The sequence below is a fragment of the Oryctolagus cuniculus genome, chromosome 14 (genome assembly GCF_051225735.1).
Source record: "Oryctolagus cuniculus isolate XC-2025 breed Fujian yellow rabbit chromosome 14, ASM5122573v1, whole genome shotgun sequence".
Classification (NCBI taxonomy): Eukaryota; Metazoa; Chordata; class Mammalia; order Lagomorpha; family Leporidae; genus Oryctolagus; species Oryctolagus cuniculus.
This window is the reverse complement of record NC_142880.1, coordinates 5,749,573-5,775,919: the sequence shown is the minus strand read 5'-3', so window position 1 is coordinate 5,775,919 and position 26,347 is coordinate 5,749,573. Positions and strand designations below refer to the sequence as shown.

Sequence of the window (26,347 nt, the reverse complement as noted above, 5' to 3'; positions counted from 1 at the left end):
TTCACCAAGCCTTCACACACTGTCATTCCTAATGCTTTTGGAGAAGAGGTGGTAACATGTCTAGGAAGTTGCAAACGCAATGACTATTGATTAATGGATCCAAATGAAAACCAGGAGGGGTCTTGAGTGCCATCTGTACAAGGTTCCTTACTGCCAATGGTTTCATTTAGCCTTTGATGGATTAAGCAAACATTTGGAAGCGCCTTTTCCCAGGTACCTTTCTAGATTTTTGAACGAACATAAAAAATCAAAGTTGCTAGCCCCATGGAGCTTATATCATGACGAGGGAAACAGGCCTTAAGTAATTAGAACGTATCACATGCCACATACTAACAAGGGCTAAGGATAATAAAAACATAGGGTGACAGTGAGTGTGTGAATGAGGGAGCAATCTAGCATTGTTTAGCCAGAATACACATAGTGTTAAAATACAACGGCACTTTCAAAAGTTCATGGAATGAAAACATACGTTTATCTTGGTCAAAATTTTTTGCCATCTGAGCATAGCGTATTCACAATAGACATTTTGCATGGACTTCTGGAAGACCCCTTGTTCATGTAAGCCGTTACAACACACCAGCTCACTGGCCGGCATGAGCAGCGCTCAGTAGCTGTTCTGAACAAGGGAGTATGTCGAGAAACCAAGACTACCTGAGCATGCGCAGAGGTCGTCCGTCATCCTATGCAATGCCCGGAATCGTGGGACGCGCTGCCTGCAGAACACAGGCAGCAAGCTTCCATTTGTACTTGGGCTTCTTTTGATGACTCGCAGAGCTATGGAAGTGAAGGAAGCAGTAATGGGCCACCACAGCTGCTTAATGGAATGTCACCTGTTGCCATTTCCAGTGCTCAAAGATGGTTTGGAAAAGGGCTCTGTGTACTTAGTTAGGAGCATATGTGAGCTGAAGAGTGAGGAGACGGATACAGGGCACGTGATTCAGATCAGTGCGTTTATCCCTCCCGAGATCTCGTAGCCGGGTTCTAAACTGGGGTGGGTCCTGAGATGCTTCCGAAGGCGGTAGGGGAGGATGGGGGAGGTTCTGTTGGACGTGAACACACAGTGGCATCACACGGACACAATGCTTTAGAAGTGGGCGACATAAACATCCCATCAGGCTCAGACGGGCCTTTCACACAGCAAGCTTTCTCCTGGACACTTGGACCAACATTTTCCAAGCTCGTGGCTCTTTTTGTTCGTTGGTTTTGTCTTTTTTCTTTTCTCTCAAATAGCCTGGGCTTCCCAAGAGGCCCTGATACGTGGAGAGGTGGAGTCCCTAGTCTCAGCCTCCCGCACGCTGTAACAGCAGCGGCCACTGGGAACTGTCTCCCACGTCTCGTCAGAATAGGTTGTGATTTTTTTTTTCTTTAGCGCACATACATCAAGACGATTTGCCAAAGCAAACCTAGCCAAGTTAAATTTTCTTGAAAGGCTAAGGATGATAATTCAGCCATTCTCAGACAGGAAACAAGTGACTGTGTGGGCCTCCGGTGGGCCGGGACCCTGCCCTGACCGCAAAGATGACATTGCCCCTGACCCATGGATGTCCTTATCACTAAGGCACAGGGCACGATTCTTCCTGCTTTTCAGCATACACCAAGGGGTCCAAGACGATAAAGGGTGGTCTTCCTTTGAAATACCTACATCCCAATAATTAATGCCTCTTCCTATATTTGATTCCCCACTGTTGGCCCTGACCGTATTTTATTCCCCATTCCTCCATTCCAGACTCCTAAACAATTAAATGACAAAGTCGACAGAGCAGCCAGGGGTGGTCTCCTGCCCAGAGCAGTCGTTAGTCTAAGACTGCATTTTCAGTGACCATCATCCTCCCCCTTCTCCCTTAGTCCTGACATTCAGGTTCTCATCAGCCCACACTACACTCTGCAGGTGACACTTCATGCTTACCTGGTTGTGGTGAAGTACGTCAGGCCTCCCAGTCCATCGGCTATACATCCCTGGGTTCAACGAACGATGGATTGAAAAAAAAAACCTGCAGCTGTACTGAACAGGTACAGACGTTTTTCCCTAAACAATATAGTGTAACTACTGTAGACATGGCACTTAGGTGGCATAAGGCATTCTGAGTCACCTAGCCATGGATTTAAAGTATGTGGGAGGATTACATGGGTTCTAGGCAAACCCACACCGTCTGCTCTAAGGGTCTTGAGCATCTATAGATTCTCATGTCCAGTGGGGTCCTGGAGCCCACCCAGTGCCGATCACAAGGGACCACTGTACCTGATTTTAAAACCAAAATGTTCAGAACTGTATCAACGCTTAAGTCTGGCTATAAGACGTAGGAATTTCTATTAAATCAGAATAGGATTTAGAAATTTTGTTCTGCGATGTTCTCCTTTCTGGAGAATTTATAGACAACCCCAACACACAGCCTATAAATACAAAAAGTGAATATGCTCAGTAGAACATTAAGGATATATTTATAATAGCTCTCCTTAGGAGTCCTCTTAGATAATTATGTTTTAGGCAGGCTCTATTTTCTTTAAGACTTGAAGGCAATGGACTTCACTCCTGTGTTCCATGAACTCTTTCTACTCACCAAGTTGATAGCTCTCCCAGATAAGTGAGTTCTTGTTTTGATGTCAATACTAGTCTTTTCTTCCCACATTGACACAGTCAGCAGTGGGTTATTCAATTCCTTAGGGAAAAGTCAAAGAGCCCAAACAATATTATCAATATTAGCAAAGCTTGGATGAAGTTATTTTCATTTCACAAGTTAGACGATGTAAACATTTTAAAACCTGCCAGAACTTTGGATTATTTACTGCCTTCTCATTCAGTTTAGTAATTGCAATCGTAATCTACCTGTACAAGAACTAAGCTCCGTTGTTCAGCAAATCAAATGAGCTCAGGGGAGGATGTCAGAGAGTACACGGATCATAAACACCCTGCCAGAACCGTGAATTTACTCCTCCAGCGCGTCTTCCTGGGTGACCCCAGTTCTGCCACAGCTGCCTTTGCTAGCTTGGCCGGGACATTTGTGCATCAGATTCCTGATCTTTAAAACGTGGACATGGATGTTCATCTCGACACCAGCCAAGGTTGTTGCCAGCTTCAGTGCAAGCTAAATTCTTCCATGTTGTTCTCTTGTGAGTTGACATCAGAAGAATGAACAGAACTGAGCAAGCAAGGTTTCCGAATACGCCACAGTTCTGAGTGACTGCCACGCACACGCAGGGCTCCTTCTGTGGGAAAACTTCTGCTTAGGGGCCTCCATAGACAGCCACATGGACACAACCATGAGTGAACTGGGAATGACCACGTGGCCCACAGACGGAACTCCAGATGCGGGCCACATCCTGCTGCAACTTAAATGGGAACAGCCAGTAAGAGGTGCCAAATGCATGGAAATTTTGAATTAGAGAAGAAAATAAATCAATTATTCCTAGAATTTGGAAGAACACCATCATGACAAGCAGGGAAGCAGGAGAGACCATGGTAGAGTGTGTATCCAGCTCAGGAAATATAGAGCAATGTTACCTAAAGGTTAGGCAGGCATGCCCCTTGTGACACTGACAAATAAAAAGGTGTGGAACTCCGAGACAGACATCACCGAGGTTATTTCAAAAACGTCCCTTTGTTTTCCTCTCTGGAAATTTTTTTTCAGCTAGAGAGTTGTTAATCGCAAAGGTTCTGATGAGTCACCGGCCTCTATGCCGATATTTCCAACAGCATTTCAGAGTTGTGGGTGCAGACTGGAGACATCCGTATTTTAGGAGGGCTGAGCCGAGCTAGGACCTGTCATGGGTTCTCACATTCGCAGTGACCCACCTCCCTCTTCCACACCCAAGAGGACCAACAGACATAATTCCGATCACACATTCTCTTCACTTGCTTGCGGTACAAAGAGGCTACTCTCTACCTTAACCCCCCTTTCCCGGAACAATACAAGGGATTTACTGATCAGACTTCAAACCCAAAGAGACTCATTACAACAACTCGAACATCAATAATCAAGGGGCACTCTGATGAGGGAAATCAGACAATCGGGGAATGAGAGCGTTATTAAGGGCATGCACTGATTGAGCCCTTCACCTGCAAACTGAGACCACAACGGGCCATCGCTGACCCTATTTGGGGAACTCTCTGATGAGGCCGATCCAAGCGAACGCACAAGCTCCCCAAATCACAGTTACTCAAAGCCGCCCGCCAAGCCATCTGGAAGGTCACCCGCCATCTAATTTCAGCAGGCCGGGTTTCACCCAGCCGTGTCCCAAAACGCTGGTCATGTTGACCTCTGGAAGGGTCAGGTTTCTCTACTGCAACTCCAGGGCTGTCGTGCCAAGGCCAGAATCAAGTCATTAAGAACCAAGTGTGTCAGGCAGCTGCCCGAAGTACCCCCAGCGCTTCCTTGATTCGCTCAGTCAATCCCATCAACCCCATCGTGAGCGACTGCTGGCCCAGGAGCTGAGACCATAACCAGGTCTCTGCTCCCAAGTTCTCACCTCCACATGGCAAAGGACGAGGGGGACAATTAAACTAATGATGGGGACGAGGACAGGCAGAAGAGCCACTCAGAGACAAAGGTCCTCTTCAGATCACAAGGCAGACCTCAGAAGAGGCCAAAAGCTACCATGATGACAAAGACAGTCAAGAGAGTTCTCGGCCGGTGCCGCAGCTCACTAGGCTAATCCTCCACCTAGCAGCACCGGCACATGGAGTTCTAGTCCCAGTCGGGCACCGGATCCTGTCCCGGTTGCCCCTCTTCCAGGCTAGCTCTCTGCTGTGGCCAGCGAGTGCAGTGGAGGATGGCCCAAGTGCTTGGGCCCTGCACCCCATGGGAGACCAGGATAAGCACCTGGCTCCTGCCATCGGATCAGCGCAGTGCGCCGGACACAGTGCGCCAGCCGTGGCGGCCATTGGAGGGTGAACCAACGGCAAAGGAAGACCTTTCTCTGTCTCTCTTTCACTGTCCACTCTGCCTGTAAAAAAAAAAAAAAAAAAAAGTTCTTGAACACGCTCTGTTCGTGCAGACCTATCCTGCAATGTTCCCTCGGAACGGGTAAGGCCATTAGACCTGCCTGGTGCCTGTTCAACGCAAACCCACCCATGTGTCTAACACCCTTGGCTGCTCTGGGTCCCAGAGGCCTGGGAACACAGGGGTGATGACCCCAGGGTGACTGCACCCTCTGTGCCCCGAGAGCTTGACCTGGACTCCAGAGGCAGGCAGAGTAAACCAGCGCCTTCACCCACCGGGGTCACACAGGGCACCGCTCCCATTCAGTGCCAAACCACCTCGGAAAATATAAGGTACCCAGAGCACCAGAAGTCAGCCTTCGTTTTCAAAGGCAATCATTTATAATCCCCCATACTAAGAGGGGACTTTGTGATTCCACAACTCAGCTAATTTCCCAATCTTCCCTCCTCAGGGCTCCTAATGGGAAGCAGATGTGGGAGCCACCTCCACACCAGGAGTAGCCCGCTCTCCTATCTCGCCCAGCCTCTGTTGCCAATAAGCCCAACGTAAACCAGCAATCATGCGTGTTCCCAATCAGCTCGCTGGCCTCCGAGCCACGGAAGGAAACGTTTGCTCGCACAGCAGCGCCCGGACAGGGAGCAGCACGTTCTCACGACATTAGCATGCTCATAGCCAAGGCAGAGGGAGAGCAGGGGCCAGGCGTCAGCAGACACAAAGGCCACTTAGGGAGTGAGCCAGCGGATGGAAGGTTTCATTCTGTGCCTCTCCTCTCATTCTGCAACTGCCCTTCAAATAAATACATCTTTTTTTAAAAAAAGGAAAACATGAACTTGGTGTGAAACACACATCCATTTTACTTTTCTGGATGTTTTGTGAAAGATGTAGACTACATTTCACATTGACTTGGAGTAGGTGGTATTAAACATAGATGCACCAAAAGATGACATGTCCAAGTTTAAGAAGAAGTTTCACTGTCTGCATAGTCTTTATTACAAATAATTAGCAGGGCCAGCATTGTCATACAGCAGGTTAAGCCATCACCTGCAACACCGGCATCCCATATGAACACAGGTTTCAGTACTGGCTGCTTGACTTCCAGTCCAGCTCCCTGCTGATGCTCCTGGGAAAGCAGCAGAAGGTGGCTCAAGTCCTTGGGTCCCTGCACCCACGTGGGAAGCTTGGAAGAAGTTCCTTGTCGGCTGGCTTAGCCTTGGCCCAGCCCTAGCCATTGCAGCCATTTGGGGGGTGAGCCCAATGATGGAAAATCTCTCCCTCTCTCTCTGTAACTCTGCCTTTCAAATAAATAAATTTATCTTAAGAATTTTTTAAATAATATTTGGCCACACCAAGTTTTCCATTATAGTCTTTTCACAGGAGACTCCTCTCATTTGTGTGTGTGTGTGTGTCATCTTTTGTCAGTTCTCGGAGCAGAGCACAGTTGGGCAGGAATCCCTAGCATCAATCAGAACACCAAAGGCTGCAGGCTAATTCAATAAAACTCTTAGGCACACAAACAGCTGAGAATGTTCAACCCGCTGAACAGATAGTGTGGAGCTAACAGTTCTGGGAATCACACTGAATATTTATTTTCATTTGCTTAATTCCAAATTGGAACATTTTATTGTACAGTAAGTTTATGAAAATTCTGAATGGTTGGTTAGGTTACACACTTGTTTTCCAATAACTTTAAAACACTTAGCACATGTAGCTTTTTAAGACAGCTTCAGTTTCTCAAAGCACTGCAGAAAAGAGTTTAATGCAATCAACACAAAAAATCAACAGACCATCACTCAAGTTTCAGAAAGCCTTCTTTGCCACCAGCAACCTGCATTCAAATCTCGCCTCTGCCACCCTCTTGCTCCGAGTTTGGGCACGGTGCTTACTAGGCTTCTCTACTGCCATCTGTTCAATGAGATCAAAATAATCCCGAACCCACAGCATCCCTGCAGGCATTGCTAAAGCAAGGCAGGTAGTGCACAACCAGTACTCAGCCATTATCATCACCCTCTTCTGCATCTTGGCATCAGCCAACAGTCTACACACGCCTTGGCCAGCTCAGACACCCCTACTGCAGGTCCACACTGCTCATCAGAAACCTATCAGCAGAGGGATTACTCAAAAGCACATGGCTCATTTTGTGCACCACAGTCCAAAATGCAGAGGCACAGCTGTCAACAGAAAGACACTCCAGGAAGGGTCCTGACCTCGAGGATGATCTCAGAACACATTTCATTTGCATTCTGTGCAAGCAGGGCTGCTTATCCCAAGCCTGGAGCGGGCCAGCCCCGCAGTGGGCCTTAGGCCGGTCCACAACCAACACCACTGCCTATCTACCATCTTCCTCTCCCTTCCTAACCACTAAGCCACAGCGGGGAGGGAGAGACACAGTGAGTTGTTCTGGTTTTCACCACATTCATCCAAATTTAGAAGCAATTCAGAACAAGACTTGGGATCTCCCAAGACATGAATAAGCTTTTTGGTTTCCCTAAATATGAGATTCTTCCCCACAAACTTGGTCACTGGCATTGCCAGATATGGGTGAGCCTGAAGCCACAGGGCAACCGCGCTACTGGTCTGTCAAATGCTCAAAGCTCACTGGCTATTCGCTTGTGTCTGTTTTCTCTACCAGAGAGACGGCAATAGGTCCTGGTCAGGGTCCAGATCCCACTGCTGCAGGCAAGCCAGTCTCACTGGAACCCCTTCTTGGGACAAAGTCTGGAAGATACAACTCACTGGACCTCCTGCTTACTCTGCCCACACGTAGCCGAGACATCCTTAGACACTCCAACAAGGTTTCTTCCATGCAAGTCCTACCAGAAACCTGTAGAAATGGCTGTCGACAGCAGTTCAGGGCTTCCACTTGCAAAAAACCCCGGCCAGAAGAATTAAAGTGATCACACTGGCTGTGATGGAAATCACCAAAGCCACTTAGAGTAACTTAACAGCACACACTCCTTCAACGAAACCTTGCTGTTTCACCTTGACAATTACGGGGGGCGGGGGGGACCATAATGCAGATGGCATCCTGCTGCTGCCTTCACACAGCGTCCGTTCAGATGGTGGTGAGGGTCTTGCGCCCACAGCCCTCCCTGATGGCCCTAGATGTTAGGAGCAGGTACTCTTCAGTTCACCTCCCGAGTGGGCAAACGCTAACAGCTCTTCCACTGAGTTCATGGAGACCTTCAACCCCAGGGTAGCCAACCGGAGATGCTGGATTCTCTCCCAAGGAGCCTTAATAAAGCCCATGTGCAGCCCAGGAGGCTCCGTAAGGAGGAAGACTCAGCCAGCAGTTGGGGCTTTTGTCTCCTGGTCGAGCACCTGCTGTTGAGTCCCTTCTGCTGTCCTCGCTGCTGAAGTCTGACCACACAGGCCAGAGACCTCCTTATCTCTCGACAGTGGGGGCTGACAGCAACTTCTCTTCAAGGAGCTGCATGGAGCCATGTCACCCAAAGTTAGGCATCCAACAGTGGGAACTGAGTTTGCCACTGGGATTATGATTGGGGGCAATGTTGCCTGCTTTGCCTTCAATGAGAAAATGCCCCAGTACTGGGCAAGGCAAGGCTGCCATTCCCCGAAGTGTGACTGTGGTATTTAAGACGACATTTTCGGAATAGCACTGTCCCAACATACCAGCCAACCTCTTCAGCTGGTGCTCATCTGTTTAGAAAGCACAAGAAAACTGGCTCCCTCTTGGTTTCCAACAGGACATCTTCCTTACAGCTTTCCAAGAATTCTGTGTGACTTTTTACTTCCTCGCCACCTTGGGGATCTAATCCCCCTCTAACATGTGATTCTGTGATGGTCTGTTCTTGCCTGGGGTTGGATAAACTGTTGAGGTTTGTCTCACGATACAGTGTCCTGAAGCAATAAATAGAAACAAACCAGGTCATGTACACTCTCAGAGAGTCTACAGCATGACAGATGAACAGGAAAACGCACGAAAGGACAGGTGTTTGGTGCAACAACTAAGGTGCCCCTTGGGATGCCCTCATCCCCTATGGGAGTGTCTGCATTCCAGTCTCAGCTCTGCTTCCAATTCCAGCTTCCTGCTAACGCATATCCTGGGAGGCAGCAGGTAATGGCGCATGGATTTGAGTCCCTGCCACCCACGTGGGAGACCTGCATTGAGTTCCAGGCTCCTGACTTCGGCCTGGCCCAGCCCTAGCTGTTGGTGCAATTTGGAAGTGAAACAGCAGATTTGAAATTTCTTATCTTTGTCTCTGAATCTATCTCTGCCTCCCAACAAATAAATAATTATAAAAAATAAAAAAGAAATGGGAGTTAGGGACAGTGAAAAGTTATTGTTGGGAAGAGGCATAGTCTCTCCTCAGTGAAGGCCAGGTGTCAAGTCCGCCCATACTTTGAGTAGCTTTACAGCATTTCCCAGGGTTGTGAATCCCCTGCCTCGAAACACTGCATAACAGAGGCAGGGCTTAGCTGGTCCCAAATACAGTCCTTAAAGTACACTTCAAAAAGGTTTCCGAAAATAGAATTAAGATGTGTATCTTGATGTAAGAAATTTTTGAAGTCCATGTACAGGTGTTTCTCTTGTAAATTTATTCATTTACTTATTTGCAAGGCACAGAGGAAGGCACACAGATAGGTCTCCCATTCACTGGTTCAGATAGACACAGATAGATCTCCCCATCCACCTTGCAACACCCACAAAAGCCAGGGCTGGGCCAGACCAAAGCTGGGAGCTACAGCCGGGAACTCAATCCAAGTCTCCCAAGTAGGTGGCAAGGACCCAATTGCTTGAATCATCACCTGCTGTCTCCCAGGGTGCATAGTAACAGGAAGCTGGAATTAAAAGTGGAGCTGGAACTTTAACCCGCTCAGCCTGATGTGGGATGCAGGGCTCCTAAGTGATAATTTAGCCACAGCACCACACATGGGCATTTTTCATGAACTTCTTCAAGACCCCTGATACTTCTGCATCAAAATAAATTGTTCTGTTAGTTTCATTTTCTACGGGCACTCTGCAATACCCTGGCACCGCTTTCAGCCTCTCAACTGAACTCGGTCACCAAGGCATCCGCGTGTTTCAGACTCGCTTTTGCTGTCTCCTTCCAAAGTCACGACAGGTGGGACCTCAGCCTTAGTGAGTCAGTTGGACATGGGCGGGACAGAGACTGTGACGAAGCCAGAACAGCCACAGGCCAGGGAGCCCGATCTGGACTCTGGTGGTGACAGCTAAGACGTGAGGAGACTTCAACACGAAAGGAAGAGACAGCAGTGTTGGCGTGGTAAACCCCAATGCCAGCGAGGCAGGGAGTTCAAAGCCGACCCTGCTGACGCTGTGCAGGCCTCTCCTCCCAGCAGACAAGACGTCCCTCGAGAGACGAAGCCAAAACTATCCCAGGAGCAAAGCCCCAGATGCCCGAGGGAAAACATTCCAGAAGTAGAAAGCCCGAATGTTAGCCAACAGAAATAATTGAGGAGGAACATAAGAGAGAAAGAAAACACATAAAATGTGGCTTGCAATTTTCTGGACATCTTCAACCCAGAGAAATGTGGTCAGTGCATCTGGTCCCCTCGCCATCTGCGTGTTCCTGGAAGCAGGGCACAGAGCAGCACTGTAGGCTCCCTTGGTTAGGGTTGACTGTGTTTGATTCTTGTCTTCTAACAGCAACAGGCGGAATAGCATCCACTAGAGTCCTGGACATCAGCAAGATGAGAAGAGAAGGCAGCGCCAGGACCAGAACTCCTCATGTACAGACCACAGGCGTAACAGCTCTGTCAGCAAGGCCATCTCAGAACAGACGAGTCCCACGATGTCACATCAAATGGGAGACGCTAGCCTTTAGCATCCCAAGTGCAGGAATGGGGATGACCACAGAACCTAAGGCAGGACTGCAGTTATGACCTTGAAGCTAAGATTACGTTTGTGCCCCGACATGAAACAGCCCCGTTCATCTGAAGGTTCATGTCAATGTGACTGCTGGTGCAGGTTCTCAAAGATGACCACTGTGACCCTTTAAAAAAATAATTTACTTGAAAGTCAGAGTTACACAAGGGGAGGTCTTCTATCTGCTGGCTCACTCCACAGTTGGCCGCAACGGCCAGAGCCATGCCGATCTGAAGCCAGGAGCTTCTTCTGGGTCTCCCACATGGGTACAGGGGCCCAAGGACTTGGGCCATCTTCCACTGCCTTCTCAAACTATAGCAGAGAGCTGGATTGGAAGTAGAGCAGCTGGGACTAGAACCAGTGCCCATATGGGATGCCGGCGCCACAGGTGTAGGCTTTACCCACTATGCCACAGCACTGGCCCCTACTGTGGCTCTTAAACACATTCCAGATCTGTAGATGGGGCTCTCCTTCAACTACCAAGTCTGTTTTCACAAGGTCATTTCACAAAGCATTCAAGAAGATTGTTTCACACCCAAACTGCCTGGACTTCTTCAGAATGCAGGAATAAATGAACCCTACAATCGCAGGGGTGCAACAAGACAGATGCTGTTCTCTCTTGGGGAAAGTCAGACATGGGAGGGGCAGACTTTCGAGGGTAGCTCTCCTCCGCATGATGATCCAAGGGTCCAGGCTTTCCCCACTTGGCCTTCATCAGTGGACAAGACACCAACTTTCAGCTTCCCTCCTGGCCCATTGGGCAGAGCATAGCCAACAGCTCATACTGATCATCTTGGCTGTATTTGCATTCCCGTGCTTACCGTTAATTTCTGGGGCTCGGTACGATTGGGCCCATGGAGCCTGGAGGCTGGTGTAGGGCTGGCTGTCTACTGGGTGAAGCAGGTCACATCTGTGGGATGAGGCAGGCTTGGGAAAGCAGCGGAGCTGGGAGAAGATCGTCACCTGAGAGGTACATACTTGAGCTAGGCTATTTAACTAACAAGGACTCAGGAAAGGGGAACGAGAAGCCAGAATTTCTCCCTGGGTAGAGGGCAACCAGCTCACTTCCCCAGAGCAGGCTCGCGATGTGGACACTTGCTATGGTTACCCACAGGGAAAGCACTGCCCATCCCAGAGGGAAGAGCTACCTGCAGGCCAGCAGGGACCTTGACGCTGCTACCCCTGGTTGGCATCATCCATTCAGCCTTTGCCTGGTGCTGGTCCCACCAGACTAGAAAGCAGCATAGCAAGGATGTGAGTGCTTGAGCTGTCACTCACACACCCTGACCCAGGGAATGCTTCTGATCACTAGTGAAGGGCGTTGGGCACTTGGCCTACCGCATAGGAACCCCACGTGTAAGATGGGACCCACCTCCTCTAACACTGCTCTGGGGTACGTGGGAAGCTCAAACGATGCCAAGCATCCAATCTGAGAGGCAGTCAATGGATGTGAGATTGCTGTCGGACAAGAGGAGACACTGGAAGGCTAAGCTTCCACCAGGAGAAGACATTAGTGGAGGAACACGGAGTACAGGGTGAGACACTCAGTAGCAGTCACTGTGGGAAGGGACAGGAGAAGAGGAGGGCGTGGACTCAGACAAACTCAGTCCCAGCTACCATGTAGACCAGACCAACCAGGTACGTCTGATTCTCATGATTGTGATTTGGTGAGAACGGAGAGACATAGTTATAAATTAGCCTACAGAAAGGTGCACTCTGACAGACGCTTTGAATCTACACGGTCACGGACAGCCGACCTCTGGTGTCCCAGCGAGTGCCACTGGGTATCCTCCATTGATGGCTCTGGGGCTGCCATCACCGGGGAGTGATGAAGGCACTCTGACTACCCAAAGGAGGCAACCTGAGAGAAACACTTCACTTCCCAGACCTAAGATCCCATCATCCTTGCAGTATCTTACATTGCACAAACATCGGGAAACATTCCCAACTAAACAGTATATTGGTTCTGTTTTCAAACCAAAGAGTTGTATTCTATTCCAGGAAGTGTCTCCAGGATTCTTTAAATGAAGTTGCAAACACTGCAGAAGCATACTTTTCTGTGATGCTACTTTGGCTAACAAGTATATAAATTAAAAAGTCAGGGGCCAGTGCTGTGGAGTAGAAGGTTAAGCCTCTGGACTGCAGTGCCAGCATCCCATATGGGCGTTGGTTCAAGTCCCAGCCGCTCCACTTCCAATCCAGCTCCCTGCTAATGTGCCTGGGAAAGCAGCAGAGTCCCTGAGCTCCTGCACCCATGTGGGAGACCTGGATGAAGCTCTTGGCCCTGGCTCAACCCTGAAGGTCACTGCCATCTGGGGAGTGAACCAGCAGATGGAAGATCACTCTCTGTCCCTCTCCCTCTCCTGTCCGCTTCTCTATCCTGTCTTTGTATTTTTGCCTTTCAAATAAATAAATCTTTAAAAAAGAATAAAGGCTCACAAAGGTGATGCCTTTAAAAATTATGAAAGAAATCGTATTTGTGAAGCAAACCCTTCATTATACGATAATATATTTGCTTCAGAAAAATCCATTAGCCTCAGAAACAGCTGTTTACAATGTACCAAAAAACAAATTACAGGGCTTCAGAATGGCTAGGTTTGGACACATGGGGATTATCTACAATTTAATCATGATAGCCTTTCAGACTGGAGCTGGAGTTTTTTTTTTTTTTAATTAATTGGTTCAAAATCTATGATTGCCTGCTAAATATATACAGGAATTGTGAAGTCAGAAAGAAATGCTCCCTAAAATACAAATGAAGCAGCCACAAAGCAGACCCTCCATGAAAAAAAGTACAGCACACTGTGAATAGTTCTGTCCACATCTCTCACCAGTCCAGAATCTGGGACCAGCCTAGCACCCACGGCTTCAAGGCCAGGGTGGAATCTTCCAGGTGCTCCCTGAAAACCAAAGATGAAGCCCAACACTGAACTCTCCAGGAAAGTGAATTCACGAGTGATGTGACTTGGCTGCATCATTAGCCACCTGCATGACCGTGGGCAGCATCCTGTGTTCCTCCTAGTCGTCAACAACAAAACCACAATACTGCCCCCTGCATGGGCTTGTTGAATGGCTAGAATATGGTGACCTGAACTTTCCTCCCAATGCCAAGGGCACACAGACACCAGCTGCTCTTTGCTGTGTTAATCCGCTGTGCTACTGAAACCCAATCTTGAGCCACCATTGTGTGGGTCCTTGTACAAAAGAAATCTTCATGAAGAACAACAAGGTGATTAGATCGTGTAAAACCACAGAGTGGTCTGACTTAAAGTATAAGCTGCATGGTATTTAACAATGTCCCTTTGCAGGGCCTGGGGATGGGGGCCCAGGGGAGTGATTCCCTGTTTGCCAGGACAGCTGAAACCAGGGTACCCAAGGCCAATGGGTCTGCTGATTAGAAGACGTCTCAAGATTCTATGCCTTTGGCCAGCGCCACGACTCAATAAGCTAATCCTCCACCTAGCGGCACCAGCACACCAGGTTCTAGTCCTGGTCGGGGTGCCAGATTCTGTCCCAGTTGCCCCTCTTCCAGACCAGCTCTCTGCTGTGGCCAGGGAGTGCAGTGGAGGATGGCCCAGGTGCTTGGGCCCTGCACCCCATGGGAGACCAGGGCAGCGCGCCGGCCGCAGCGGCCATTGGAAGGTGAACCAACAGCAAAAGGAAGACCTTTCTCTCTGTCCACTCTGCCTGTTAACAACAACAAAAAAAGATTCTATGCTTTCACATGTTAGCCCCAAAGTCACAAGGGCAGTCAGTCTCTCAAAATCTGTCATCAAGAGGCTACAGTCTGGCCACAAGGCTGATCATCTCCCCGGGCAACATGGCCAGAGGCAAACATACTCACAGTATTAGCACATCTTACATCTCTTGTGTAAGTCACTTCTCTCCAACTCCCAATGAGCACAGTACACATCCTAACAAAATGCCACTGTCAAGAACGCGTCAACTTTGGAATCGAGGTTACCCCAATTCAGGACCCTGCTAGAAGCTGGGGTTGGAGGGGCAGTACCACGAGACGTGACCTCCTCGCTCATCTGCACAGGGGTGTCCTACAGTTGCCCAACCAGCACTGGCTTCTCCCGGACGCCCAGCGTGAAGCTCCAGGTCCAGGGTTTGCTCCAAGTCCCAGTGTGGCTGCCCATAACTAAAGGGTTTTGACCTTGGCACTGGAGGGATCATTTTAATTCTGTGCCATCCAGGGAGCAACGAGGCAAAGCTGCTAGTGACTCCTAGGATGTAAGAATGCAGTCGCTGTTCATGGCTGGGTTGGTTGCTGCTGGTGGTTGCTTTTTCTATCTTATTTTAGTACTTTTGTTGTTGTTGAGTGGGAACATGAGGATACACGCATCATTTCTACACAACCATACCTCAAAACTCTCCAAGAAGAGGGTACCTGTTCTCTGTTGATTGTCTCCCCATCACTGTCTACCATTCCAGGTCCTCAGCCTTAGGGGTTCCTCCTTAATAATCCCAGCCATCCGTCGTCTCCTTAGATTCTCCATAGACAAATAGTTTGCGTGGAAAAGGGAACAAGCCTCGGGGATCCGGGAAGGCTGGTGGTGGCTCATCTACCCCGTTTCTTACCACAAGTCTCCCCCCAAACCCAGCTCCCAGCCATGAAAACTGGGGAGTCATGCCAGTACACTCAAAGTTTCCATGTAGCTTGCAGGATAAAATACATTAATAAAGAACCGCAACACCGTATTAATACAGTCTTGTGTTTTGTCATAAATTATAGCAGTCAAGTGTTTTATGATCACTTTGAACTTTACAAACACTCTGAGAGGGAATTATAATTTATGCTCATTTTTCAAGCAAAGTAGAGACTCCCAGGAGTCAAGGACATTAGCCAAGGTCAGTCAAGTAAGACATGGGAAGAGAACCAAATGCCCTACTCCAGTCCTGGGCTCTGTGAGTCCCACTCAGGCTACCCAGCCATTCATGCTGAGAGAAACAAATGGATGCAGGGGAGTGCGGGAGACTGGGATGCTGCCCGGTGTGACAAGGGAAAAACAAGTCCTGTGTACTCATTGTTTCACGGGTAGAAGCCCTGCATCACCCCCGCCCTGTCTCCGTCTCAGCAGTAACACTGCACTCAGTATCTGCTGAAATCTAATGAATACCAGACAAATCAGGCAGTAAGATAAACAGTGACTTATGACGTTAGGATCGGCACATTCATGTCACAAATGAAACCGAGATGCAAAGCAATCAGATAATTTCTAAGAGTTTAGATAATTCCAAGGGAAGGGCCCCGAATGATAACACCACAACTCCCACCGGCTACACCAACTCCCCCAGGACGATAGCCGCCGTGTGCTCGACAGCCAGCCAGACACTGACCCCAGCGTGGGCACAGGGCCAGCTGGTGGTCAGCTCGTGACCGTGAACGCTGAATGCTGGGTTTCACTGATACGGACAAGGAAACAGAGATGCTCCAGGAACCACCGTGCACCCACCTCCTGTAGGAGCCAGCACAGCGGCCATCAGTGAGCGTTATGGGAGCACGTAGAGCCCGTGCCCAGCAGGACAAAGTTCCCATGCTCCTCATGGTGGAGCCATGCTCAGTGTGCCCCTGCTCTCCTCCCCAGGGTCCTCGTGGGCACCTCGGGAGTCTCTCCAGTCCACACGCAGACCTCTAAGGACTGACAACGTGTCAAGAGCGGGGCAGGACATGTGGGCTGGAAGAGGGCTGGACACCCTGGTTTCTAAGAAATGTTATAGGATCACTTTCCCCATTTCAGAGTGGACATTCTCCCGTCCCAAGGGTCGCATTGGTTCAAGCTGATGAATCGCTGTGCTGGCCCCACACAGTCCCATGACTCATTTTGCATGTAAGCCTTAATGCCACGATTTCAATACTGCTGGCTCTTATGCTGTGCCAAGTGGTACAGGCCTGTGCATTTGTGGTTTAATTCAGTCTTCTGTTTATTTCCATTGTTGGCACTATTTAAATCGTTACATTAGCATTCAGATTCAGAGGGAAAGCCAATTAACCTCCTCGTCTTTCTGGTTCATGAATACCATTGTGCCCTTGCTGCAGATCCATCTGGGAAGGAGGAGGGCGAGCCTGGTCTGGTCTTCCTCCAGAAAGCTGATACTGTCATTGAGAGCCTCGCTAATAGTAACTGGCAGTGGCAAGAGCCAGGCTCTGTGCTGGGTCAGCTTTTGGTCAGCCCTGCTTTGCACAGAGACCCCAGCCTGCTGGGCAGACAATCTGTGTGGCCCCATGCGAGACAGGGATGGGCTGCTGAGAGACAGAGGTTTTCAAAGCACAGCTTTTCTGAAAGACACAAAAAGATGGAGCAATGAAGTATAATTTAGAGATTAAAGTAGGGATAGTGGCATAGCGGGTGGGGCCGCCGCCTGCAGCGCTAGCATCCCATATGGATGTGGGTTCAAGTCCCGGCTGCTCCTCTTCTGATGCAGCTCTCTGCTATGGCCTGGGAAAGCAGAAGGTGGCCCAAGTGCTTGGGCCCCTGTACCCGCGTAGGAGACCTGGAAGAAGCTCCTGTCTCCTGGCTTCGGATTGACTCAGGTTTGGCTGTTGCAGTATTTGGGGAGTGAACCAGCAGATCAAAGACTTTTCTGTCTCTCTCTGTGTCTGCACCTCTAGTTCTCAAATAAGAAAATAAATCTTCAAAAAAATCCAAAAAGAGACTAACTCTGTGTGGTTTTCCAGGTACAGGTGCAAAAACTGGTCTTTATTTTTGGTTTCTCGAGACGAGTCAGGCCACTCCCGTAGGTGAAAAATAAACCCAAGGTCAGCTTCAGCACCTCCGTTGACACAAAGCCCCTCAAAAGGGAGGCATTATGGAAGAGGGGAAAAGGACAGAGCAAGTGTTTCGGCTGCTGGTGAAGATGCCAGCATCCTATGCTGGACTGCCTGGGTTTGAGTCCCGGCTCCACTCCCTACTCCAGTTTTCCGCCCATGTGCATCCTGGGGGGCCACACGTGACAGCTCAAGGAGTTGGGTCCCTGCCACTCAATGAGGAAGACCCAGACTGAGTTCCCAGTTTCTGGCTTCTGCTTAGCCCCGCCCCAGCTGTTGTACACATCTGGGAAGTGAACCAGGGTATAGCATCCCCCTCACCCTCTCCCAAATACTAATTTTTAAAACAATTTTAACTGGAGGACTTCTAACTCAGCCTGTCAAAAAATAAAAAAAAAAAATCAGAATGTCCATGTCCTGTACGCCTGCTCTCTTCCTAAGCACGGAGAAGAGTCTCAGAAAAGCAAAGGGATTTAAGCAGTCATTGTCCATCAGGAATGGGCTGGAGTCCCTCAAGCAGGGAATGATAGACCAGGAGCCCCTCTGGAGAGGAGCAGTCACACCCAAGAGGGATGGTCGAGACCAGGAAGGCAGGCAAAGACCAGGCAGACAGAAGGACCTGTATCATGGGATTACTTGAAAATACATGAAATCTGGTGAAGACACTGCATGGAAGAACACTCAGTGAACCATGGTACCACAATCCTCAAGACCTCCCGAGGGTCTAGCTAGCCAGTGGAGACACGGACACTCTGAGTGGGGAAATCAGTGGTCATGTTGGTTATCTTCTGTCCCCATTACAAAACCCGAGTACAAGACTCTGTTCACAGCACCTGCTAGAACAGCCAAAGGGACCCGCTGCACCCTCAGCAGCTACTGCCACCAACCCACACGGGGTCCTGAGCCCCTGCGCCGTTAGGATTTGTCTCATTTGCCTTTGAAACCCATCTGACAGATTTTAGATGGAAAATTCAATGATTGGCAAATTACAGACCTATTACTCTTACTAAGGTCTTACATCTTCTCCATAAAAATTCAGCTGAAGGCATCAAAGACAAGAAACATGTGTGAAGCATTTAAATGAATTTGCATGCAACTTTCTAGAGCAAAAAGAGGTAGATTAATACAGCAAATCAGGATTTGCTTTCTGCAAAGTGCCCACCTAGCATCCACTAAACCCAGATGTGGTTTCAAGGGCAGCGACTGATTTCTCCCAAAATTCAGTGTCCTCTGATTCGCTGTGGAAGTCTGTGGACCTCTGGTCTCCTTTGGGGAATCTGAGGAAATGTCAAACAATGCCAAGGTTGCCATTGGCTGAATACTTGCATGGTTTAAAAGTTTTATATTATTTATTGGCAGAGCGAGAGAGGGAAAGGGACAGAAGGCAGGCTGCTAGCTGCTGTTTCACTCCCCAATGCCCACAACAGCTGGGCTGCACTGGGGCCCAACCCAGGAGTTGGGAATGCAATCCGCTTCTCCCACACAGATGGCGAAGACCCAATGTACGTGAGCCACAGCCTGCTGCCTCGCAGGGTGCACCGCTGCAGGAAGTTGGGGTCCAAAGCTATAACTGGTACTGAACCAAGTTACCGTGGCTTGACAGAACAGGCATCTGAACAGGCTCGTCAAAGCCTGCCTCTAACTACGCACACTGATATTCCGCCTGCTTCTAAGAGCCCACAGCCTCATCCCAACCCAACCAGCAAGCTACTCTCAACCCAGGAGAGGAGAAACAAGGGTTTCGCAGGGCCAATGGACACCTCAAAGATTAAGTGCTTTCCACATGTTGAAAAGCAGTCTGTTCCCAGTCGTGACCTTCTAGGATGGAGTTTCAGAATCGCCACGTGCATATCCTTCTTCAAGCTGGCAATCTGCTTAGCCTTCTGCATCCTTGGGCCTGGTGACAAAGCGAAGGGGAGAGAAAGGGATAAAGTAGGATTCTAATAAGAAAAGATCTGGGGCTGGGGCTGGGGCTGGGGCAGTGACATGGTAGGGAAAGCCACCGCCTACCGCGCCAGCATCCCGGATGGACGCTGATCTGAGTCCCAGCTGCTCCACCGTCCATCCAGCTCTCTGCTATCACCTGGGAAAGCAGCAGAAGATGGCCCAAGTGCTCTCTGCATCCACATGGGAGACCTAGAAGAAGCTCCAGGCTCCTGGCTTCAGATCGTTGTGGCCTTTGGGGGAGTGAACCATCAGATCGAAGACTCTCTCTGCCTCTGCCTCTCTGTAACTCTTCCTTTCAAATAAACAAATCTATAAATATAGAAAATAACTTCCTCTCTCTTCTAGGAATATGGTTTTTTGGTCCCTTGGAAACATCTTGCCTTTCAGTTCAAGGAATGTGAATTTAAAGTTATTGTGTGTGCGTGTTTTTCATAAGATACCGATACAAAGATTGACCACAGCAGGGAAACTGCATAGCCTAAAGACCATCCTAAAATTTCTAAGTGGGAAACGTATCCACTGGTGATTAAATGCAAGTAAGGCACAAGGAAGTCCACCTCGTAATTCTGTTCTAGCACCAGTAATCACTCGTGGTTCTCCAGCCCACTGCCCTGCCAGTCAGGTGGCAGGGTACATGGTCCCAGCATGTGGAAGACCCACCGGCGGCACGGAGTTCCTTTCTCCTTATGCACTCACACACGGTTCATTTCCCTCCACGGGCCACCGTGCCAGAGCCGATTTTCCCAGCTCAACTCCATCCCATCCCAAGCTGCCCTTTGTCTCCTTCCTGGCTCCACTGAGCTCGGACAGAGAAATCAATTCGCAAATTACCCCAATGATAAAATCTTTTTTCTGTTCCTAATTCTAGCGAAGCCTCAGATTTGTTTCCGATGTGTTTGCTGGTGTTGTTTTTAGTATTCTCCTCTTGTATTTCTCAGGAAGTTCACTGTTCTGTACTTTGCATTTCTTCTTCAACCTCCCCCTTTCTTACACCTTTATTTCTGTGATTATCCTAATGCTGTGTACTCCAAGAGAATTCAATTAACAAAATTTGCCTCCACAGAGACGGGATAATTTGGAATCCGATAAAAACACACTCCAGATGAAACACACTGCACAGAGCCAAGAACAGTTCGTGCACCTGGACACCGAGCCTCCGAAGCCAGGTCTGGAGACTTCTGCCCTGCCGTGTGGGAAGCGGGCACTGTCTGGTGTCACTTAGTGACCAGGACAGCGTGGAACATGTGTCGTTAGGTGACGTCACCCTTGTTGAACATCGAGTGTATGCACGCAAGCTGAGAGGGCCACACCGTCACTCGAGAGAAGCCACATGGGACCACCATCACACACACGGTCCATCGTCAGTCAGGACAGTGTCCTGGGAGGAACAAGGAAGGAAAGGCTGACTGGGCACTGCCCAGTGACCGTCTCTGTGAAGGTTAAGGCAAAGGGGGATTCCGCACTTCGCTGGGCAAGACGGGCTTGTCTGGGACTTGCCTAGTCTCTCTTGCTCTCCTCATCTCTGAGGTTATGTAAGCACGTGACTTTCAGCTTGGTCACATGAACACTTAGCACGAGCGACTATTTTGATCTGATTCGTTGGGCCTCGGGTAGGAGTTCAGTCCAAATCAACAGCCTCCTAGAAATTTAACAAAACCATACAGGGATCAGTAAGGCACAGAAATCCACCAGCATCTATCTGAGAGTGTATGCTAAAGGACAAAGCCCCCGACAGTCTGTCCAGCAGGAGTTGGCGCTGTGGTGGAGGAGACACTACTACGGCCAGCAGCCATGGCAGGTGAGGAAAATGGCCCGTTCCCCTCCTCCACCTTCCAGTCTCCCAGCAGCCTTTTAGCTGGAGACCTGGGAAATGCATGCCTTCAGCTCAGCCTGCCTGTCACTCACAGGGAAGGGCATGGGATGCAAGGGGAGAGCAAGAGGCCTATGACTGACCGTCACAGTCCCTAAAGCTACAGCTGTCCAAGTCCACAGAAGTGACATGACTCAAACCCTGCGAGTACGCTGAGCATTTAACTAACAACGTGTCATCCGTACACCCTGGAGTCAGTCCAAACTCCCTCCAGCTCTAACATTCGGTGACTGTTCACTGCTGAGACACAGAACAAACTTCGGTTGCTCTCACCCGCACCAGTCGCTTGGCATACTTACTGTCCTCTACCAATCAAATACGCCTTCCAAGAAAAGTTTTTTAGAATCTACCCACCACAGGGCTGGAGAAGAAAGTCCCTTTAAAATGTTACTGGGGCTAACAGATAGTCCAAATAAAAGCCGAGCACAGGGCAGCGGTTCACCAGCTACCAGAGGCAGTAGATGAGAAAATCCACAGAGCAGAAGACCATGTCCATGGGCCCGACGCGCTAATCTTCGGAGACTCGGACTTCCTGCTGGTTGTAGAGAACGGGCGAGATTTGGTTTGGCAGAGAGCAGTAGCTCAGGCAGAACTGTGGGAACCAAGATTTGGAGGCACACACACAACTCGCAGCAGGCGCAGAGCGTCATGGAGTAGAATGGCGCTGTTTCGGGAATCAGGGTGGGATTAGCTGGGGCTCTGAGCACGATAATGACGACGTATTTTCAGTTCACCGACTGATAGTGTTTTTAATTAAAACAAACACTCCATAAGGTTTTCAAGCAAAATAGTCATTTTATGGGGCGAGTAGTCTAATATTGCAGCAACTCCAGCTGTGCTTAATTTGGAAGAAGATAGTAGGCTTGTTTTTTCAAAGCCAACTTGCTGTTTTATTATGCAGACGACACTGATTGACAGCTTAGAAGACTGGGCCCACAGTCATTCGTTCTGGTTTTTGTTTTATTCTATTATCTCCTCCTTGAAAAGTCAACATGCTCCCAGATATTAACATCCCCATGGCACCTAGGGTGTGCTGGCACCCTGGCCAGGGACAAGTGTTAGCAACATGACTCCAGGTCAGTGTTACTAGGAGAGCATGGCTGTGCTCCCATTCTGAGGGACTGGCCCTTTAAGATGAATTCTCTGTCACTTATTTCTTTGCCCAGTAACTTTTTTTTGCCCATTAACTTTTTTCTTTTTAAGATTTATTTCAAAGTCAGATTTACACAGAGAAAGGAGAGGCAGAGGGAGAGAAAGGAGAGGCAGGGGGAGAGAAAGGAGAGGCAGGGGGAGAGAAAGGAGAGGCAGGGGGAGAGAAAGGAGAGGCAGGGGGAGAGAAAGGAGAGGCAGGGGAGAGAAAGGAGAGGCAGGGGGAGAGAAAGGAGAGGCAGGAAAGGCAGAGGCAGAGGCAGAGAAAGACAGGGAGAGAAAGAGAAAGACAGGGAGAGAGAGACAGGGAGAGAAAGAGGGAGGGAGAGAAAGAGGGAGGGAGAGAAAGAGGGAGGGAGAGAAAGAGGGAGGGAGAGAAAGAGGGAGGGAGAGAAAGAGGGAGGGAGAGAAAGAGGGAGGGAGAGAAAGAGGGAGGGAGAGAAAAAGAGGTCCTCCATCTGCTGGTTCACTCCCCAAATAGCCACAACAGCTGGAGCTGCACCAATCCGAAGGCAGGAACCAGGAACTTCTTCCAGGCCTCCCATACGGGTGCAGAGGTCCAATCTTCTACTGCTATCCTAGGCTATGCAGAGAGCTGTATCGGAAGAGGAGCAGCCGGGACCAGAACCGGCGCCCATATGGGATGCCGGTGCCGCAGGCCAGGGCGTTGACCCGCTGTGCCACAGCGCCAGCCCCTACCCGTTTACTTTCATCTTTGCTGCTCAGCACACGTGCAGGACTATTTCCTGAGCAGACAAGCACAGTGTGAAACTCTGCTGTACCTGAGGGACACTGGACCACGTGCACCCACTGGACAGCCCAGCAGCACGGGCGCCCTGCACCTTTCTCCTTGGCATGTGTTTCCCCTTCAGATTCCTTGGAAGGAAATCCTGGTGATGCTGCCTCTGCCCTCCGGCCAGGCGCTCTCGGCCTCCTTCCAGGGCTCTCCTCTCTCTCCTTGTGTCCGAAGTGGGTCTTCCTCAGGGGTCTTGTTGCAGGATGCTTCCCACTTAATGCTACCTGCTCTCCCGTGGCCTCACCCCCACCCAGGACTTCAGCCTCCCCTCCCACACACAGCTACAACGAACACAAAATTCACAGTCTGAGGCCCCAGCTCTCCCGTGATTCTTAATTAACAATTGGTTATGGAGAATCTCATGCTGAATGATAATTCAATGTCACAAATAAGCCCTGTGGAGTGCACGTCCTAAATCTTTCTCTAACCTATCCTTTCTCTGCCTTTTCACTATCATCATATCCCAGTATTACCATTTTCTGCCTGGATTTATTGCCATTATTTTCCTTCCTCCAATCTTAACCTTTCTGGGGGTGGGGGATTTCTGGAGGACGCTGGTGTGTGCAATCAGTGAACTGGGTGCAGACTATCAGCCCCCAGTGTGGTAGGCACCATCCAGTCTACTGGGGACCACACAGAACCACAGCAGGAAGGGAAGAAATGATAGGGGGTGGAGCAGTCTCCTGCTGCCTTGGACATCACAGCTCCAGGCTGTGTAAGCCTTGGGACCCCAAGACTCACCCCAGAAACCCCCCAGCCTCTCAAGCCTGCAGGTTTGGACTGAGATTCGCACCCTTAGCTTGCCAAGTTTCTAGGCATCTCAGCAGGGACAGAGCCCTTTTATGAGCATCCCAGGGTCTTCCAGGTCGCAGGCCACTCATAGGACTTCACAGGCCCCATAACTGCCAATCTTCTTAATAAATCCAGGCTCATATATCAATATGTAGATCCTATTGATTCTGCGTCTCTGAAGAATGCTGATTGGCACAAGTCTTAGTATCTATGTTGCAGGGGGTTTTGTAGAATATAAAAGGCTCTGTGTGTGAGGCTGCATAGTCCAACACTTGGTCCACTGAGTCACTAAATGCCAGCAGCCTCTGCTCCATTGCCCGTCCTTCAAACATCTGCCTCTTGAGCGGGACTACGTGAGTCATGAAAGGCACGAAGGTGAAGTCCACCTCTGCTTCCCCACCTCCCCACCAGTCCCTGTCCCTCAGGCCCCCGTGCTGTTGTCCATCTGACACAGGTCCACAGGCCTTCCTGCAGATCCCTGGGGTCCCAGGCCATTGCCCACAGGCCCCGGCTTTGCTAGTCCCAGCCCTTCCTCCCCATCCAAACTCTGAACTCCTGTGAGCATTTCCTTAAAGAAACCATGTGGTTAAGAGATGCCCGCGATCGCGGTTTCCATGAAGGCAGGTGCACACCCGTGGAAGCACAGGAGGGCACATGGATTTGCACACGGTGGGATTCCTTGACTGGCATTCGGAGCCTCAATGCATCAGAGAAACGTGCCAGGCTAGAAACTGGACCCCTGTGGAGCAGGGAAACTAGCTGGACGTGACCGAGCCTTCCAGCACGACTGCTCCGCTGACTCACTGTAGAGCCACAGGCGGCTGAAGTGACAGCTGTGTCTGAAACAAACTTCAAACGGTTACAGAGTCCACAAGTCCTCCAAGTTTAGATAAGCAGGGTATTTATCCACATGAGCTGACGTAACACATTCCACAGACCACTGTAACTGGACAAAGATCCTAGCGTCTCTGCTTGCTAGCCATATACATTTGGTAAGGTATTATCATCTCTCTATTATATATGTATGTAAAATATATATTTATATATAAATATAAAATTTATAAAATTTATAAAATATATATACTACTGTTTATAATAGAAAGGTGAGGCTTTAGAGTTAATAATAGCTTACTTAATACATATAGAGATGATAATAATTGTACTTATGATAAAAGCTAATACTTACCAGGTGTCAGGACATCGGGCATCTTTTCCTCTTAACCTCAGACAGGCCCCCATCATTAGCCTCATTTCATAGATGAATGAACGGAGGCCGTCAGAGCTTGAGCAAATGCACAAAGACCTCACTACTGGTCAGTAACAGAGTCAAGATCTTAGCACAAACCTTCTCTCTCCACCAGCAACTCCATTTTCAGCCATTCTGCCCCTCCTAGGCCTGCTTAAGGTTTTCCAAGGATTAAATAAGAAACACCCTGAGGAGTTTAGACCACCATGCCTACAGCACAGACCTCTGGGGTCTCTACTCTGTAGAACTCCAGGTACTTTACTCACATCATGTTAGGGGCACCACACATGTCAAACAGAAACCCTGCTGGCTCTGCGCAGCTGCCACCCAGCCACCCTTCTGCAGACACCATTGAACCCATCAAACAGCAAACATTCAGGCCATTGTGTCTGCTCGATGTCATTCCTCTGCAGAGGGGATGTCACACGTGTCTATCACCTGAAGGAACTTTCTAGAACACATGTGATCAGGGTAGGAAAGCTGGGTTCTGGAATACCAGCTGACAGACATCAGAGTGCCAGACACCCCTTCCCCCAGAGGTTGTCAAATGGGGTCCTGTCTCAGGACCCACACTGACCTCCAAGGAGTTCTGGGGAAAACTGTACACTGTTGCACTCTGAAGGAAACCCCAAGACTGTCCTTCTGTAGAAAACTGCTCCCTAGAGGGAGTCCGCCGATCCAACACTGGGTCGTGCTACATTCTATACTCACAACACCAAGTCCTTGTGAAGCCGAGAGTCCTACAAACAGTGGGAGAGAAAGCAACTTAAACTGGAAACACCAGTGTGCGACAGCCAATGGGAGCAGCCATCCCCAACGTGATCTCCAAGTCCGATAACCTTAACAGTGCCCAGCAGGCACAAACTTCTCCTCGACCAGCAATGTGGTGCAGAATGAAAAATGTCCTGGTTATTGTCTTTGACTGTATAGGAACACACACCTTTGTTGTCAGGACATAAATACACGTTCAATAACATGGGCCTAACTACT

General features: G+C 49.4%; 1 protein-coding gene across 16 annotated transcripts in view; it reads right to left on the bottom strand.

Moving 5' to 3' along the window:
• LOC149122227 (uncharacterized) overlaps positions 1-26,347 on the bottom strand; it is a 90,074-nt gene that overhangs the window by 28,027 nt on the left and 35,700 nt on the right. For 2 of the 16 annotated variants that reach the window (XM_089312966.1, XM_089312965.1), the window contains exons 4-6: positions 19,568-19,640; positions 19,318-19,454; positions 16,467-17,068 (exon numbers count right to left, since the gene is read on the bottom strand). The exons of 6 other annotated variants lie outside the window; for them this stretch is intronic. In XM_089312966.1, the coding sequence (XP_089169092.1) occupies positions 16,958-17,068; positions 19,318-19,454; positions 19,568-19,640 (321 nt within the window). In that variant the 3' untranslated portion in view covers positions 16,467-16,957. Of the gene's footprint in view, positions 1-1,887; positions 1,957-2,558; positions 2,658-16,466; positions 17,069-18,878; positions 19,455-19,567; positions 19,641-21,107; positions 21,144-26,347 lie in introns of those variants that run through there. 8 more of the 16 variants (XM_089312967.1, XR_016220402.1, XR_016220405.1 and 5 more) reach the window with 8 other exon arrangements.